Raw genomic sequence first — 16161 nt, 5'->3', positions numbered from 1 at the left:
GGTTGCTGTCTCTCACCACATGCAAAAATCAACTCAAGATGGATCAAAGACTTAAATCTAAGACCTGAAACTATAACAACTCTAGAAGATAACATTGGGAGAACTCTTCTGGACATAGGCCCAGGCAAAGAATTTATGCCCAAGACCCCAAAAGCAACAGAAACACATATCCGTTTTTTTTTTTTTTTTTGCTGGGATTACAGGCGCCCGCCACCACGCCTGGCTAATTTTTGTATTTTTAGTAGAGACGGGGTTTCGCCATGTTGGCCAGGCTAGTCTTGAACTCCTGTCCTCAGGTGATCCACCTGTCTTGGCCTCCCGAAGTGCCGAGATTACAGGTGTGAGCCACCGTGCCCGGTCTGTTTTTTTTTTTTTTTTTTTGAGATGGAATATTCCTTTGTTGCGCAGGCTGGAGTGCAATGGCATAATCTCAGCTCATAGCAGCCTCCGCCTCCCGGGTTCAAGCAATTTTCATGCCTCAGCCTCCTGAGCAGTTGGGATTACAGGCACGTACCACCATGTCTAACTAATTTTTGTATTTTTAGTAGATATGGGGTTTCACCATGTTGGTCAGGCTGGTCTCGAACTCCTGACCTCAGGTAATTCACTCGCCTCAGCCTCCCAAAGTGCTGAGATTACAGGCATGAGCCACCACGCCTGGCTGAGCATCTTTTCATGTGCCTATTGGCCATTTCTGCATCTTCTTTAGGTAAATGACTATTCAATTTTTTTGTACGTCTTTAAAATTAGGCAATTTTGTCTGGTACAGTGGCTCACTCCTGTAATTCCAGCACTTTGGGAGACCAAGGTGGGTGGATCGCTTAAGCTTAGGAGTTGGAGACCGCCTGGGCAACACCGTTAGACCCCATCTCCACAAAATAAAAAAATTAGCTGGGTGTAGTGGCAGGCACCTGTGTTCCTAGCTACTTGGGAGGCTGAAGTTGGAGGATTGCTTGAGCCCAGGAGTTTGAGGCTGCAGTTAGCTGTGATCACACCACTGCATTCCAGCCTGGGTGACAGGGTGAGACCCTGTTCCCCCGACCCCTGCTGAAAAATTTAGGTAATTTGTAATTTTAAAAGAATTGAGTTGTATTCTTTTATTTTTTAAAAGAATTGAGTTGTAATAATTCTTTTTGTTGTTGTCATTCTGTTTTGTTGTTTTTGGAAATGGAGTTTAGCTCTTGTCTCCCAGGCTGAAGTGCAGAGGGGCAATCTCTGCTCACTGCAACCTCCGCCTCCCGGGTTCAAGCGATTCTCATGCCTCAGCCTCCCGAGTAGCTGGGAGCACAGGCATTTGCCATCACACCTGACTAATTTTTTGTATTTTTAGTATAGATGGGGTTTTGCCATGTTGGCCAGGCTGGTCTTGAACTCCTGACCTCAGATGATCTGCTCGTCTCAGCCTCCCAAAGTGCTAGATTACAGGCGTGAGCCACTGCGCTGGGCTGAAATTTCTTTAATATATGCTAGATACAAGTCCCTTATCAGTATATAATTTAAAATATTTTATTTTGTCCCATTCTGGGGGTTGTCTTTTCAGTTTCTTTTTGTTTTTGTTTTTGTTTTTGAGACAGGGTCTTACTGTGTTGCCCAGGCCAGAGTGTAGTGGCACGATCATAGCTCACTGCAGCCTCAACCTCCTGGGCTCAATCGATCCTCTTGCCTCAGCTTCCTAAGTAGCTGCTACTACAGGCATCACCACACCTGGCTTTTTTATTTTATTTTATTTTTATTTTTAGAAATAGGGTCTTGCTCTGTCACCCAGGCTGATCTCGAATTTCTGGGCTCAAGCAGTCCTCCTGCCTCAGGAGGCGTGAGCCATGGGACGCAGCCTCACTTTCATTCTTTTTTTAAAGTATTAAAAATTTTTTTTGGCATTTCAGGGGGAAAATAAACTAAACAAAAAGTAAAAAGTAATACAAAGAAGAGAAAAAGAAAAAAGAAATAAATTTTTTTAGCAATAGGGTCTTGCCATGTTGGCTAGGTTAGCCTTGCACTCTTTGACCTCAAGCAGTCCTCCCACCTCAGCCTCTCAAAATATTAGGATTACAGGTGTGAGCCACTGTGCTTGGCCAATTTTTTTTTGTTTTTGTTTTGTTTTTGTTTGAGGTGGTCTTGCTCTGTCACCTAGGCTGGAATGCAGTGGCACAATCACAGCTCACTGCAGCCTTGACCTCCTGGGCTCAAATGATCCTCCTGCCTCTGCCTCCCAAGTAGCTGGGATTACAGGTGGGCATCACCATACCTGGCTATTTTTTTTTGTAGAGATGGGGTCTCACAGTGTTGCCCAGGCTGGTCTTGAACTCCTGGGCTAAGTGATCCTCCCACCTCAGCCTCCCAAAAGTGCTATGATTACAGGCGTGAGCCACTGTGCCCAGCCTGGTCTCACTGTCTTGGTGGTGTCTTTTGCGGCACAACAGTTTTAAATTTTGATGAAGTTCAGTTTAGCTGTTTTGTTATGTATTTACTTTTGTTTTTTTTTGATATAAGGTCTTGTTCTGTCACCCAGACTGGAGTACAGTGGCGCGATCGTAGCTCACTGCAGCCTCAACCTGGGCTCAAGTGATTCTTGGGTAGCTCGGCCTCTTGGGTGGCTGGGACTACGAGCATGAGCCACCATGCCTGGCTGATTTTTTATTTTTATTTTGTAGAGGTGGGATCTACAAAATCCTGTGTTGCCCACACTGGTGTCCAACTCTAACCTGAAGGAAACCCTCCCACCTCAGCGTCCCAAGTTGCTGAGTATTTTGTTCTTTTGTTGCCGTGCTTTTGGTGTCATACCTAAGAAGTCTTTGCCTGACCCAAGGCCCTGAAGATTTATGCCTATACTTTCTGCTAAGAGTTTTGTAGTGGTAGCTCTTACATTTAGGTCTGTGATCCCATTTTGAGTTAGTTATCATATATGGTGTGAGGGAGGGGTCTGGCCTCATTTTTTTTTTTTTTTGAGATGGAGTCTCACTGTGTTGCCCAGGCTGGAGTACAATGGTGGGATCTTGGCTCACTGCAACCTCTGTCTCCTGGGTTCAAGTCATTCTTCTGCCTCGGCCTCCCAAGTAGCTGGGATTACAGGCACGCACCACCACGCCTGGCTAATTTTGTATTCTTAGTAGAGACAGGGTTTCATCATGTTGGTCAGGCCACTGTCAAACTCCTGACCTCAGGGGATCCACCCATCTCGGCCTCCCAGAGTGTTGGGATTACAAGCGTGAGCCAGCATGCCTGGCTGGGCTTCATGCTTTTGAAGGTGGGTACCCAGTTGTCCATCATTAGATGTGTTCTGGGTGCACTTGTGGTGTGCTCCTCCCATGACAGGGAGCAGTGGGAAGCCGCAGCTCTCTAAAGGAGTGTTTGCTTTAGTTTGGGAGAAGCCTGTGAATGAGACAAGTTGAGGAAGGCTCAAAAAGGAGAGTCACGCCAGTTGTGGGAGTGTGAAGGAAGCAAGGACTGATAGATCCTTAACTGGGCTGGGAAGCACTTCAGTGTTGAAGCGGGGTTTGAACTGAGCTTGGAGCCTGGAGAGAACTCATTTCAGAAATTCTTAGTAATCAGGACCAGGGGGTTGGCCCTTACAAGACTGGTGTCCTTTTTTTTTTTCTTTTTGAGATGGAGTCTCGCTCTATCACCCAGGCTAGGGTACAGTGCCACGATCTTGGCTTCCTGCAGCCTCTGCCTCCTGGGTTCAAGTCATTCTCATGCCTCAGCCCTCTGAGTACCTGGGATTACAGTCACGTGCCACCACGCCCAGCTAATTTTTGTATTTTTAGTAGAGACAAGGTTTCACCATGTTGGCCATGCTGGTCTCGAACTCCTGAGCTCAGGTGATCCGCCCACCTTGGCCTCCCAAAATGCTGGGATTACAGGTGTAGGCCTCCACATCTGGCCTAGTTTCTTTCTTTCTTTTTTTTTTCTAAGCAGGGTCTCTTCTACTCCCCAGGCTAGACTGCAGTAGCACAGTTATAGCTTATTATAGTAGCCTTGAACTCCTGGGCTCAAACCACCTCCTGCTTTGGAAGTAGCTTGGACTACAGGTTCATACCACCATGCCTGACGGTTTTTTTTTTTTTTTTTTTGGTAGAGATAGGGTCTTGCTGTGTTGTCCAGGTTGGTCTCAAACTCCTGGGCTCAAGCCTCAGCCTCCCAAAGTGTTGAGATTACAAACGTGAGCCAGTGCCCAGCTACAAGACTGTTTATACTTTGCTTCAAGGTAGAAACCCTGAGGCCATTGCAGAAAGACAGCAACCTTGTTCTCTGATTGTAGGGTGGTTGTCTGGATGATGCGCCAGTATTTCCTCACCAGGGTTCCTCCTCCTGTTCTTCTAGGGGAAATGGATGTAGCTAAGAGTTGGCAGAGAGGCCGTGGTGGAGGAAGGAAGATTCTCTGCCTCGTACGGAGGTCACTCTCGGGACTCAGCGTGACAGGGCCTGTTGACCACGTTCTCTTTGTGTCAGCAGCTTTTGCTTGGTGCTGCGGCTGACTGAGGCGCGGTCCCCTCACCACGAGACCTCACAAGCACTGGGAGGGTATGCGGCTGTCGCCCTGCCTCGGCCACCCTCCTGGCCCCCAGTGAAGTTATGTGGCTTTCTTGCTCACGTGAATTAGATTCTTTTCATTCATTCAGCAGGTGTTTATTTAGCATCTGTTACGTGCTGGGCACTGTTATTTTTCTTTTCTTTTTTTTTTTTCATTGTTTGAGACTGAGTCTCTGTCACTGAGGCTGGAGGGCAGTGGCGTGATCTCAGCTCACTGCAACTTCTACCTCGTGGGTTCAAGAGATTCTCGTGCCTCAGCCTCTGGAGTATCTGGGATTGCAGGCATGCACCACCATGCCTGGCTAAGTTTTTTTTGTATTTTTAGTAGAGACTGAGTCTCGCTGTGTTGCCCAGGTTGGTCTCGCACTCCTGGCCTCCAGTGATCCGCCCATCTTGGCCTCCTAAAGTGCTGGGATTACAGGTGTGAGCCATCATGCTGGCTTTATTTATTTATTTATTCATTTATTTAGAGGCAGAGTTTTGCTCTAACTGTTGCCCAGGTTGGAGTGCTGTGGTGCAATCTTGGCTCACTGCAACCTCCACCTCCTGGGTTCAAGTGATTTTCCTTCCTCAACCTCCCCAGTAGCTGGGATTACAGGTATGCACTGCCATGCTTGGCTAATTTTTGTATTTTTAGTAGAGATGGGGTATCACCATGTTGGCCAGGCTGGTCTCGAACTCCAGACCTCAGGTTATCCACCCGGCTTAGCCTCCCAAAGTGCTGGGATTACAGGTGTGTGCCATCACGCTGGCTTTATTTTTATTTTTTGAGATGGAGTCTTGCTCTGTTGCCCAGGCTGGAGTGGAATGGCTCGATCATGGCTCACTGCAGCCTCCGCCTCAGCCTCCCGAATAGCTGAGACTATAGGTGCGTGCCACAGTGCCTGGCCCGAGTGGCTTTTTTATACCCACATGAACACTACTACATTACTAACAGAAAAGCATCGAGTGAGACTTTTCTTCCGAAACTATGTTCAGAGAGTGGCTGCGGTACTGCCTTGGCAATCTAGGGAATGTATCCTCACAGCATTTAAAAAAAAAAAGAAAAAAGCAGAATTTTTGCTTCCTCCCTGAGGATTGGGAATACGGAACGGTGGTTATAACGTAAAGGGAAAAGCATCTAGATGGAACAGTGAATTAATGGATTGCAACTATGTTAAAAGAGGCACAGGCCTCCCAGAATGAGGGAACACGGAGGGAAAATACTGAATGTTGGCCCGTGTGCGAGGCAGCTGGAGCTCTTGCTGGTGGGAGTGTGAATTGGCTCAGTCACTTTGGAAAACTGAAATATTTACCAAGCTGAACATATGCAGATCCCGTGATCCAGCAACTTCACTTTTAGATATGTTATGGAGCCAACAGAAAGGCGCACATATGTCCACCAAGAGACACGTGCTGGAATGTTCATAACAGCGCCATGTGGAACAGGGAGGCGCTGGAACCCTCCCAGATGCCCCACAGCAGAGGGAGGAGGAGGTGGCGAGGACACAGTCACGCAGCGGCGCCCGCTGCAGGGGCAGCCAGAGCCCTACAGCCACGTGCACGACAGGTCCCACAGCCTGATGCCGAGGGAAAGACGTCAGGAACAAAGGAACTGACTTGTCGAGGGCAGTTACATAATATAAAAACAGGCCAGGCGCAGGGGCTTCCACCTGTAATCCCAGCACTTTTGGAGGCTGAGGAAGGAGGATTGCTTTAGTTTGGGATTTGGAGACCAGCCTGGGCAACATGGGGAAACCTCATCTCTACAAAAAATACAAAAATTAGCTGGGTGTGGTGGCGTGCGTCTGTGGTCCCAGCCACACTCGGGAGGCTGAGGTGGGAGGATTGCTTGAGCCTGGGAGGTCAAGGCTACAGTGAGCTGTGGTTGCACCACTGCACTCCAGCCTTGGTGACAAGAGTGAGACGCTGTCTCAAAAACAAAAACCCCAAAATAGCCAAACCCCCAGCTTGAGAAGTCAGTGATTACTCTTGGGGTGGTGGCTGACAGGGCCTGAGCGGGCATCCACGCTAATTCTGCTGTTGCTATCTGGGTGCCGTGGCACTGGTGTGCTCATATAGCAAACTCACTGAGCTGAGCAGTCGAGAAAGACCTGCCTGGAAACAGCACCCATCAGCTCTAGAACAGCACTCACTTTGAGAAGGGAAAGGGAGAGGAGGGGAATGACGTGTGTCTGTAACATTGTGTATTGTGTATTTTCACTGCAAAGTTAATATCTCCATGACAGAAATGTATCTCTGGATACCATAAAAATGTTCACTAAGATTTTCTGCAAAGACAGTATCTGAATTTCTTTTTTTTTTTTTTTTTTTAACAGTCTCCCTCTGTCACCTAGGCTGGAATGCAGTGGTGCGATCTCGGCTCACAGCAACCTCAACCTCCGCCTCTCAGGTTCAAATGATTCTCCTTCCTCAGCCTCCCGAGTAGCTAGGATTACAGGCACACACCACCATGCCTGGCTAATTTTTGTATTTTTTGTAGAGTTGGGGTTTCACCATGGTGGCCAGGCTGGTCTTGAACTCCTGACCTCAGATAATCTGCCCGCCTCGGCCTCCCACAGTGCTGGGATTACAAGCATGAGCCACTCTGCCCCGCCAGTAACTGAATTTTGAATTGTAGGCTCCATGGATGGTCCAGAACACATGACGCCACCACCAGTGTGTTCAAAAGCACAGTGAACCACACAGCCACACTGAAGAGTGTAGCCAAGTCGAAGGGTTTTTCCCAGAGCACCACAAAGCATAGTTTTGTTTGTTTGTTTGTTTTCCCCTGCTCGCCCAGGCAGGAGTGCAATGGTGCTATCCTGGCTCACTGCAATCCCAAAGTATTGGGATTATAGGCATGAGCCACTGCACCCAGCCTTTATATAGGGTTTTTGTTGTTGTTGTTATTGTTTTTTATTTTTATTTTTATTTATTTATTTATTTTTTGAGACAGAGTCTCGCTGTCACCCAGGCTGGAGTGCAGTGGCGCAGTCTCGGCTCACTGCAAGCTCTGCCTCCCAGGTTCACGCCATTCTCCTGCCTCAGCCTCCCGAGTAGCTGGGACTACAGGCGCCCGCCACCATGCCCGGCTAATATTTTTGGTATTTTTAGTAGAGACAGGGTTTCACTGTGTTAGCCAGGATGGTCTTGATCTCCTGACCTCGTGATCTGCCCGCCTCGACCTCTCAAAGTGCTGGGATTATAGGCATGAGCCACCATGCCCGGCCTTTTGTTTTTATTTTTTTTTGAGATGGAGTCTCACTCTGTCACCCAGGCTGGAATGCAATGGTGTGATCGCCGCTCACTGCAACCTCCACCTCCCAGGTTCAAGTGATTCTTCTGCCTCAGCCTCCCTAGTAGCTGGGATTACAGGCATGCATCACCACATCTGGCTAATTTTTGTATTTTTAGTAGAGATGGGTTTTCTTTATGTTGGCCAGGCTGGTCTCGAACTCCTGACTCAATGGATCTACCCACTTCAGCCTCCCGAAGTACTGGAATTACAGGTGTGAGACACCCCGCCTGGACAATAATCACGTTTAATATTCTTTTCATCAATCTTTTTTTTTATTTGAAACAGAGTCTTGCTCTGTTGCCCAGGCTGGATTGCTTGAGCTCAGGAGTTTGAGACTAGCCTGGGCAACATAGCGAGACCCTATTTCTATGAAAAATTAATTTTTTTTTTTTTTTTTTTGTGAGACAGAGTCTCACTCTGTTGCCCAGGCTGGAGTACAGTGGCATAATCTTAGCTCACTGCAACCTCCGCCTCCTGAGTTCAAGCAATTCTCTGCCTCAGCCTCCCAAGTAGCTGGGTTTACAGGCGCCCGCCACCACTCCTGGCTAATTTTTGTATGTTTAGTAGAGACGGGGTTTCACCATCTTGGCCATGCTGGTCTTGAATTCCTGACCTTGTGATCCACCCACGTCGGCCTCTCAAAGTGCTGGGATCACAGGCATGAGCCACCTCGCCCAACCAAAAAATTAATTTTTTAAAAATATAAAATTTAGGCTGGGTGCAGTGGGTCATACCTGTAATCCCAGCACTTTGGGAGGCGGAGGCAGGTGAATCATGAGGTCAGGAGATCGAGACCATCCTGGCTAACACGGTCAGTCTCTACTGTGTATTTTCAGTCTCTACTGAAAATACAAAAAATTAGCCAGGCGTGGTGGCGGGTGCCTGTAGTCCCAGCTACTCGGGAAGCTGAGGCAGGAGAATTGCTTTAACCGGGAGGCGGAGGTTGCAGTGAGCTGAGATCGTGCCACTGCATTCCAGCCTGGGCGACAGAGCGAGACTCCATCTCAAAAAAAAAAAAAATTTATATATATATATATAAAAATCTATAAAAAGTTTAAATAATAAAATAGTCTATATGGCACATTACAACTTTATGCACATGGAAATGGAAAGTAATCTGCAAAAATGAATATAGATGTATACAGGTTGTAGGGATGGAGTGACTTTATTTCAAAATATTTTAATGTTACATCACATTAAATAAGATATTAAAAATAAACCTTAAGGTAATGAAATCGAAGCTATGAAAAGTTTATGTTTAAAGTATACAACCTAGGCTGGGTGCAATGGCTCACACCTGTAATCCCAGCACTTTGGGAGGCTAAGGCGGGCGGATCACGAGGTCAGGAGATTGACACCAGCCTGGCTAACACGGTGAAACCCCATCTCTACTAAAAACACAAAAAATTAGCTGGGCGTGGTGGTGGGCGCCTGTAGTCCCAGCTACTCAGGAGGCTGAGGTAGGAGAATCGCTTAAACCCGGGAGGCAGAGGTTGCAGTGAGCCAAGATTGCACCATTGCACTCCAGCCTGGGCAACAGAGCAAGACTCCATCTCAAAAACAAAAACAAAAACCACACAAAAAAAAGAAGAAATAAAGGCCGTGTTCAGAAACACCTGATTTCCATTCTGCTTCGTGGGAGGGTTTAGGACAAGTGATCTAATTCCTTCTCTCTCTGTTGCCCTATGACAAGGGCTTTCAAACTGTGGCCCCTGACCAGCAGCAGCATCTGGGAACTTGTTAGAAATGCAGATTACAGACTGAGTATGGTGGCTCACGCCTGTCATCCCAGCACTATGGGAGTCTGAGGCGGGTGGATCACCTGAGGTCAGGAGTTTGAGACCAGCCTGGACAACATGGTGAAACCCCATCTGTACTAAAAATACAAAAATTAGTCGGGTGTGGTGGCGGGCACCTGTAGTTCCAGCAATTTGGGAGGCAGAGGCGGGTAGATTACTTGGGGTCAGGAGTTCAAGACCAGCCTGGACAACATGGTGAAACCCCATCTGTACTAAAAATACAAAAATTAGCCGGGTGTGGTGGCGGGCACCTGTAGTTCCAGCAATTTGGGAGGCAGAGGCGGGTAGATTACTTGAGGTCAGGAGTTCAAGGCCAGCCTGGACAACATGGTGAAACCCCATCTCTACTAAAAATACAAAATTAGCCGGGTGTGGTGGCACACGCCTGTAATCCCAGCTACTTGGGAGGTTGAGGCATGAGAATCGCATGAACCCTGGACACTGAGGTTGCAGTGAGCTGAGATTGTGCCATTGCACTCTAGCTCGGATGACAGAGCAAGACTCCGGCACCCCCTCTAAAAAAAAGCAGATTCCCAGGCCCCACCCCAGCCCTCCTGTTGGAGAGACTCTGGGGGTGGGCCCAGCCCTCTGTGTTTGAAGGGGCCCACCAGGCAATTCTGATATGTACCCACTTTGGAGAATTTAACCCTGGGACGCTGTGCCATCCTCGCTGGTCCTGGTACCCCCTCTGTTGTAGGGAACTGGCAGCTGGGGACAGCAGCCTTGTGTCTTGGAAGAGCATGGAACTTGGAGTTGGAATACGCATTCGGGTCCTCCCCACCACTACACGGGACGGTAGGAGCCACACTCGCGGTCTCTTTGGGAAGGCCCATGCCCTGTCCTGGCTCTGAAAGCACCAGCACTGAAGCCCTCTCCACTGGCACCGGGAACCCCAGGGAGTGCCTGGGCTGCATGGACCCGGAGCTGGAGGTGTCTCCGAGTGCTCAGTGTAGCCCCACCGCTGGGTCAGCAGGAAGCGGTGTGTGGGCCAGTCTGGGGAGGGCTTGGCCTCCAGGCAACAGCTGCAGCTGTGCTGCTCGGGGACCTCCACCGAGCAGGTCCCGTGCGACCTGCGCCAAGGCTGTCGGAGCCTGTGACTTCTGCCGAGGTCAGCATTTGCAGAAGTTGTGCTCGGATGAAGGGGGAGCGTCTTTGCACAGGGTTCGTCGGCAAATACTGTTTGTTTGTGTTTTTTTGAGATGGCGTCTTGCTCTGTTGCCCAGGCTGGAGTGCAGTGGTATGATCTCAGTTCACTGCAACTTTCACCTCCTGAGTTCAAGTGATTCTTGTGCCTCAGCCTCCTGAGTAGGTGGGATTACAGGCGCCCGTCACCATGCCCAGCTAATTTTGTTTTTTTTTTTTTTTGAGACAGAGTCTTGCTCTGTCGCCCAGGCTGGAGTGCAGTGGCGCGATCTCTGCTCACTGCAAGCTCCGCCTCCCGGGTTCACGCCATTCTGCTACCTCAGCCTCCTGAGTAGCTGGGACTACAGGTTTCCACCATCACGCCTGTCTAGTTTTTTGTATTTTTAGTAGAGATGGGGTTTCACCATGTTGGCCAGGATGGTCTCGATCTCCTGACCTCGTGATCTGCCCACCTTGGCCTCCCAAAGTGCTGGGATGACAGGCATGAGCCACTGCGCCCGGCCATGCCCAGCTAATTTTTCTGTGCTTAGTAGAGATAGAATTTCGCCACATTGGCCAGGCAGGCCTCAAACTCCTGACCTCAGGTGATGCACCTGCCTCAGCCTCCCAAAGTGCTGGGAATTCAGGCGTGAGCCACCGCGCCTGGCCAATCCTGTTTGTTTCTAAAGCTGTGGACTCTGGCGCGGGAGGCCCGAGGTGTCGGCTGTGAACAGAATGTGGCACTCGCCTGCTCTGGGTCGTTACTGTCTGAGGTTCCTGGTGGAAGACACTGGGTGGGAGACAGGGGTGCGTGTGTTTGAAGTTTCGTTGTCTTCTGATTTGTGGATAACTCACTTGGAGATCCACAACCTCGTGAGGCTGAAAGGATCTTGAATATTGCTTGTGGCCTGTTTTCCCTTTTTTTGTTGCAAAGAGGGGTCACAGTGGGCCAGCGGCTGACGTGGGCCTGACTCTGCCCCTCACCGCGTGCCTGGTTCCTGTGACGTCTGCCCAGCCCCCTCTCACAGCCACATCTTTCCTAGTGGAGCATCCACATGTGATCCCCATGCATCGTGTGGAAGGCACTGATTTGTGAGCCAGTCTGGGGAGCTGACCGCCACCGAGAACTTGCTGAGAGGGGAATATCAGTCTGAGTTTTAGCGGGTAGATTTACAGAATCTTTTCGGATTGGAGCGTGGTAAATCTGGAAGGAAGTCAGGGACATTTATTGAATGTTTTCTATTGGCGAGTTATTTTCAGCTCTCCTTCCTCACTGAATTCTGAGGCCCTCGGCCTGGGATCTGAGGGGCTGCTTCCCTCCCGGGGTCTCCCAGATAGCGAGCAGCACTTCAGGGGCAGGACTTCCAAGTCCACGTTCCGGGTTGGGTCTGAAGCCCACAGTAAAGCAGTTTGGTGCCAGAAGGGTTGGAGTGGGGAGGGATGCCGTTCAAGGGGCCTGCTGGGGGTTGCTGCTGTATCAGGACATAGATGGCGATGGCCAGGCCAGGGGGTTGGGCATCCTTACGCCCACCACACGGATTTGAACGGTAAGCTCAGAGGTGGCTGCGAGCTAGGCCACACAGCTAGGAAATGATGGAGGCTGGACTTCAGCCAGGATCTCTCTGCGCCAGATCCCATCCTGCGTCCACAGCTTTTCCAACCCGGGGCCAAGCTGGCCTCTCTCGTCTGATCTGTTTTCTGTCTGTGGGACTGGGTTAGTGTAGGGTGTATCGTCCAGGCGCTGTGTCTTATGGGCTGTGTGCGTAGCTTCAAGGGGTGTCAGTTTGATGAGAATGTTGAAGTCCCATTCGTGAGCGTTAACATTTATTCCCGCAGACAGCCAGGCTCCTCCTCCTGGGGTTTCTGCCCTTTGTGCAGTGCGTGGTCCGTCACCTGGCAGTGTACCCTGTTTAAAATGATGTTTTTTTTTTCCTTTTCTTTTTCAGAGACAGGGTCTTACTCTGTCACCCAGGCTGGAGTGCAGTGGCCCAATCTCGGCACACCGCCTCCTTGAACTCTTGGGCTCAAGCAATCCTCCTGCCTCAGCCTCCTGAGTAGCTGGGACTACGGGTTGCACCACCATGCCCGTAATTTTATTTTTTGTAGAGATGGCATCTCTACAAAAGACCAGGCTGGTCTTTAACTCCTGGGCTCAAGCGATCCTCTTGCCTCAGCCTCCCAAAGTGCTGGGATTGCAGGCACTAGCCATTGTACCCGGTCTTTTACTTTCTTTTTCTTAATTAAAATTTATTTTGAAAATATGGACATGTGGCCGGGCATAGTGGCTCATGCCTGTAATCCCAGCACTTTGGGAGGCCGAGGTTGGTGGATCATTTGAGGTCAGGAGTTTGAGACCAGCCTGGCCAACATGGTGAAACCCTGTTTCTACTAAAAATAAAAAAATTAGCCGCGCATATTGGTGCACGCCTGTCCTCCAGGTTACTCCGGAGGCTGAGGCAGGAGAATCGCTTGAACCCGGGAGGTGGAGGTTGCAGTGAGCCGAGATCGTGCCACGGCACTCCAGCCTGGGCAACAGAGTGAGACTCTGTCTCTCAAAAAAAAAAAAGGTATGGGTATGCTAGTTTAGCAAACTGACACTTGAAAGCGTAACTTTCTAATGATTGGAACTTGTACACAGAAGCGGTTAAGATGTTTGAGAGCAATCGAGAGTTGAAGAAGTGTCTGATTTAAAATGTGTTTTTTGAGCTCTTTCAGATTCTCATGCAATCAAAGTTCAAATTCTTCACCAGCATGTGACCACTTGGTAATCATTACTGAGTTTACATTCTTGGAAGATTATCTTTTTTTTTTTGAGCCAGAGTCTGGCTCTGTCCCCCAGGCTGGAGTGCAGTGGCCGGATCTCAGCTCACTGCAAGCTCCGCCTCCCGGGTTTATGCCATTCTTCTGCCTCAGCCTCCGGAGTAGCTGGGACTACAGGCGCTCGCCACCACGCCCGGCTAGTTTTTTGTATTTTTTAGTAGAGACGGGGTTTCACCATGTTAGCCAGGATGGTCTCAATCTCCTGACCTTGTGATCCACCCGTCTCAGCCTCCCAAAGTGCTGGGACTACAGGCTTGAGCCACCGCGCCCAGCCTATCTTATTTTAATGATCAGGAAAATCATAAAAATTAATACATGCTTAATAGAGAAAACTTAAACTTTTTTTTTTGGAGACAGAGTCTCTGTTGCCCAGGCTGGAGTGCAGTGGCGTGATCCTCTGCTTCCTGAGTTTAAGCAATAATTCTCCTGCCTCAGCCTCCTGAGTAGCTGGGATTACAGGCGCGCATCAACATGTCAAAAAAAAAAAAAAAAAAAAAGGCCGGGCGTGGTGGCTCAAGCCTGTAATCCCAGCAGTTTGGGAGGCTGAGACAGGCGGATCACGAGGTCAGGAGATCGAGACCATCCTGGCTAACACGGTAAAACCCCGTCTCTACTAAAAAATACAAAAAACTAGCCGGGCACGGTGGCGGGCGCCTGTAGTCCCAGCTACTTGGGAGGCTGAGGCAGGAGAATGGCGTGAACCCAGGAGGCGGAGCTTGCAGTGAGTTGAGATCCGGCCACTGCACTCCAGCCTGGGTGACAGAGCGAGACTCCGTCTCAAAAAAAAAAAAAAACAAAAAAAAACCAAACCAAACTTTTTTTTTTCTATTTAGAACTCACTCTGTATTAAAAACTAAACTGACTTTTTACATATGATTCCTTGTTTTGGTTTCTTCTTTGCAAGCTGGGCGTAGGATCTCTGATTTGCTTTTGCCACTTTGTGCAGGATGCACGGTGACTTCTTGTCCGTAAGGTGGCTGGAGTTTTCTGGCTTAATTCTTCCGTGCGTATGGTCGGGAGTCCTAGCTATAAGCAGGTCGTGTGAGCGAGTCTGGTGTTGACTCTGTAGTGAGAGTGAGTGAGTCTAGCATCGACTCCGTAGTGTAAGGGAGCGAGTCTGGCCTCGGCTCCATGGTGTGAGTGAGTGTGGCTGGCTGAGGATGGGACCTGCTGCGTGACATGGCCAGAGTCCACGTGCTGAGCTAGCACAGAGCAGAGGGAGGCTGCGCTTTTCAATTTATTTTATTTTTTGTACAGACACGGTCTCACCATATTGCCCAGGCTGGTCAAGTGATCCTCCCTCCTCGGCATCCCAAAGTGCTGGGATTACAGGGGTGCACCACCGTGCCTGGCCAAGGCTCCATTTTTTGAGCAGCTGTTCTCACTAGTCATTCGCCCTCTCCCCTGCAGATCAGCCGACACCCCAGGCCATCGAGCCCCAGGCCATCGTGCAGCAGGCCGCAGCCCCCAGTCGAATGCAGATGCCGCAGGGGAACCCACTGCTGCTGTCCCACACCCTGCAGGAGCTGCTGGCCAGGGACACTGTGCAGGTGGAGCTCATTCCGGAGAAGAAGGGCCTCTTCCTGAAGCACGTGGAGTATGAGGTTTCCAGCCAGGTAACCGGCAAATTCTGTGTATGTCGGGGCAGGATGGGGAAGAAAGGGTCGCATCTCAGCATCTCAGGGCAGGAGTGGTGTGACAGGAGAAGGCTGAAGGGTGAGTCTGTGTGGCTGGCTATAGGCAAGATCCAGAACTCGCAGCAGGGTCAGACTGTGGAGCCGACTTTTCCACACCTTTTTTCCTTGCACCTCGCTCTGGCCCAGCCATGTCCCCACCTGGTCCAGTTCGTCCTCCCCACCACTGTGCTCTGCAGTCTTTTCTTTTCTTTTCTTTTCCTTTCTTTTCTTTTTTCTTTTCTTTTTCTTTTCTCTTCTCTTCTCCTTTTTCCTTCCTTCCTTCCTCCCTTCCCCACTTCCCTTCCCTTCCCTTTCCCTTCCCTTCCCTTTCCCGTTTCCTTTCCCCTTTCCCCTTTCCTTTCCTTTTTTTTTTTTTTTGAGACTGAGTCTCGCTCTGTCACCCAGGCTGGAGTGCAGTGGCACGATCTCAGCTCACTGCAAGCTCCGCCTCCCAGGTTCACACCATTCTCCTGCCTCAGCCTCCCGAGTAGCTGGGACCACAGGCACCTGCCATCATACCTGGCTAATTTTTTGCATTTTTAGTAGCGACAGGGTTTCACCATGTTAGCCAGGACGGTCTTGATCTCCTGACCTTGTGATCCGCCCGCCTCAGCCTCCCAAAGTGCTGGGATTACAGGCATGAGCCACCATGCCCAGTCTTGTGTTGTTTTTTTTTTTTTAAATTACAAACGGAGACTTGCTATGTTGTCTCAGCTGGTCTCAAACTCCTGGGCCCAAGCATTCCTCTCACATTGGCCTGCCAAAGTGCTTGGCTCACAGGCATGAGCCGCTGTACCTGGCCTTAAGGACGAGCGAGCAGGTCTCCCTACCCTGCCGTCTGCTCTGCTCTGCTTCATTGTGTTCCAGAGCCTGTGGCCACACGGTTCAAATGGTTGTCAGTAAAGGATGAAGGGGGTCAGAGAGGGGAGGATTC

General features: G+C 49.7%; 1 protein-coding gene across 3 annotated transcripts in view; it reads left to right on the top strand.

Moving 5' to 3' along the window:
- The window catches only part of SNX8 (sorting nexin 8), a 55456-nt gene that overhangs the window by 18824 nt on the left and 20471 nt on the right, over positions 1-16161 (top strand). For all 3 annotated transcript variants that reach the window (XM_005549016.4, XM_065541547.1, XM_065541548.1), the window contains exon 2: positions 14962-15167. In XM_005549016.4, coding sequence (XP_005549073.3) covers positions 14962-15167 — 206 coding nt within the window. The remainder of the gene's footprint in view (positions 1-14961; positions 15168-16161) is intronic.

This window comes from Macaca fascicularis, chromosome 3 (genome assembly GCF_037993035.2).
Source record: "Macaca fascicularis isolate 582-1 chromosome 3, T2T-MFA8v1.1".
Lineage (NCBI taxonomy): Eukaryota > Metazoa > Chordata > Mammalia > Primates > Cercopithecidae > Macaca > Macaca fascicularis.
This window is presented reverse-complemented; position numbering and strand designations above follow the sequence as displayed.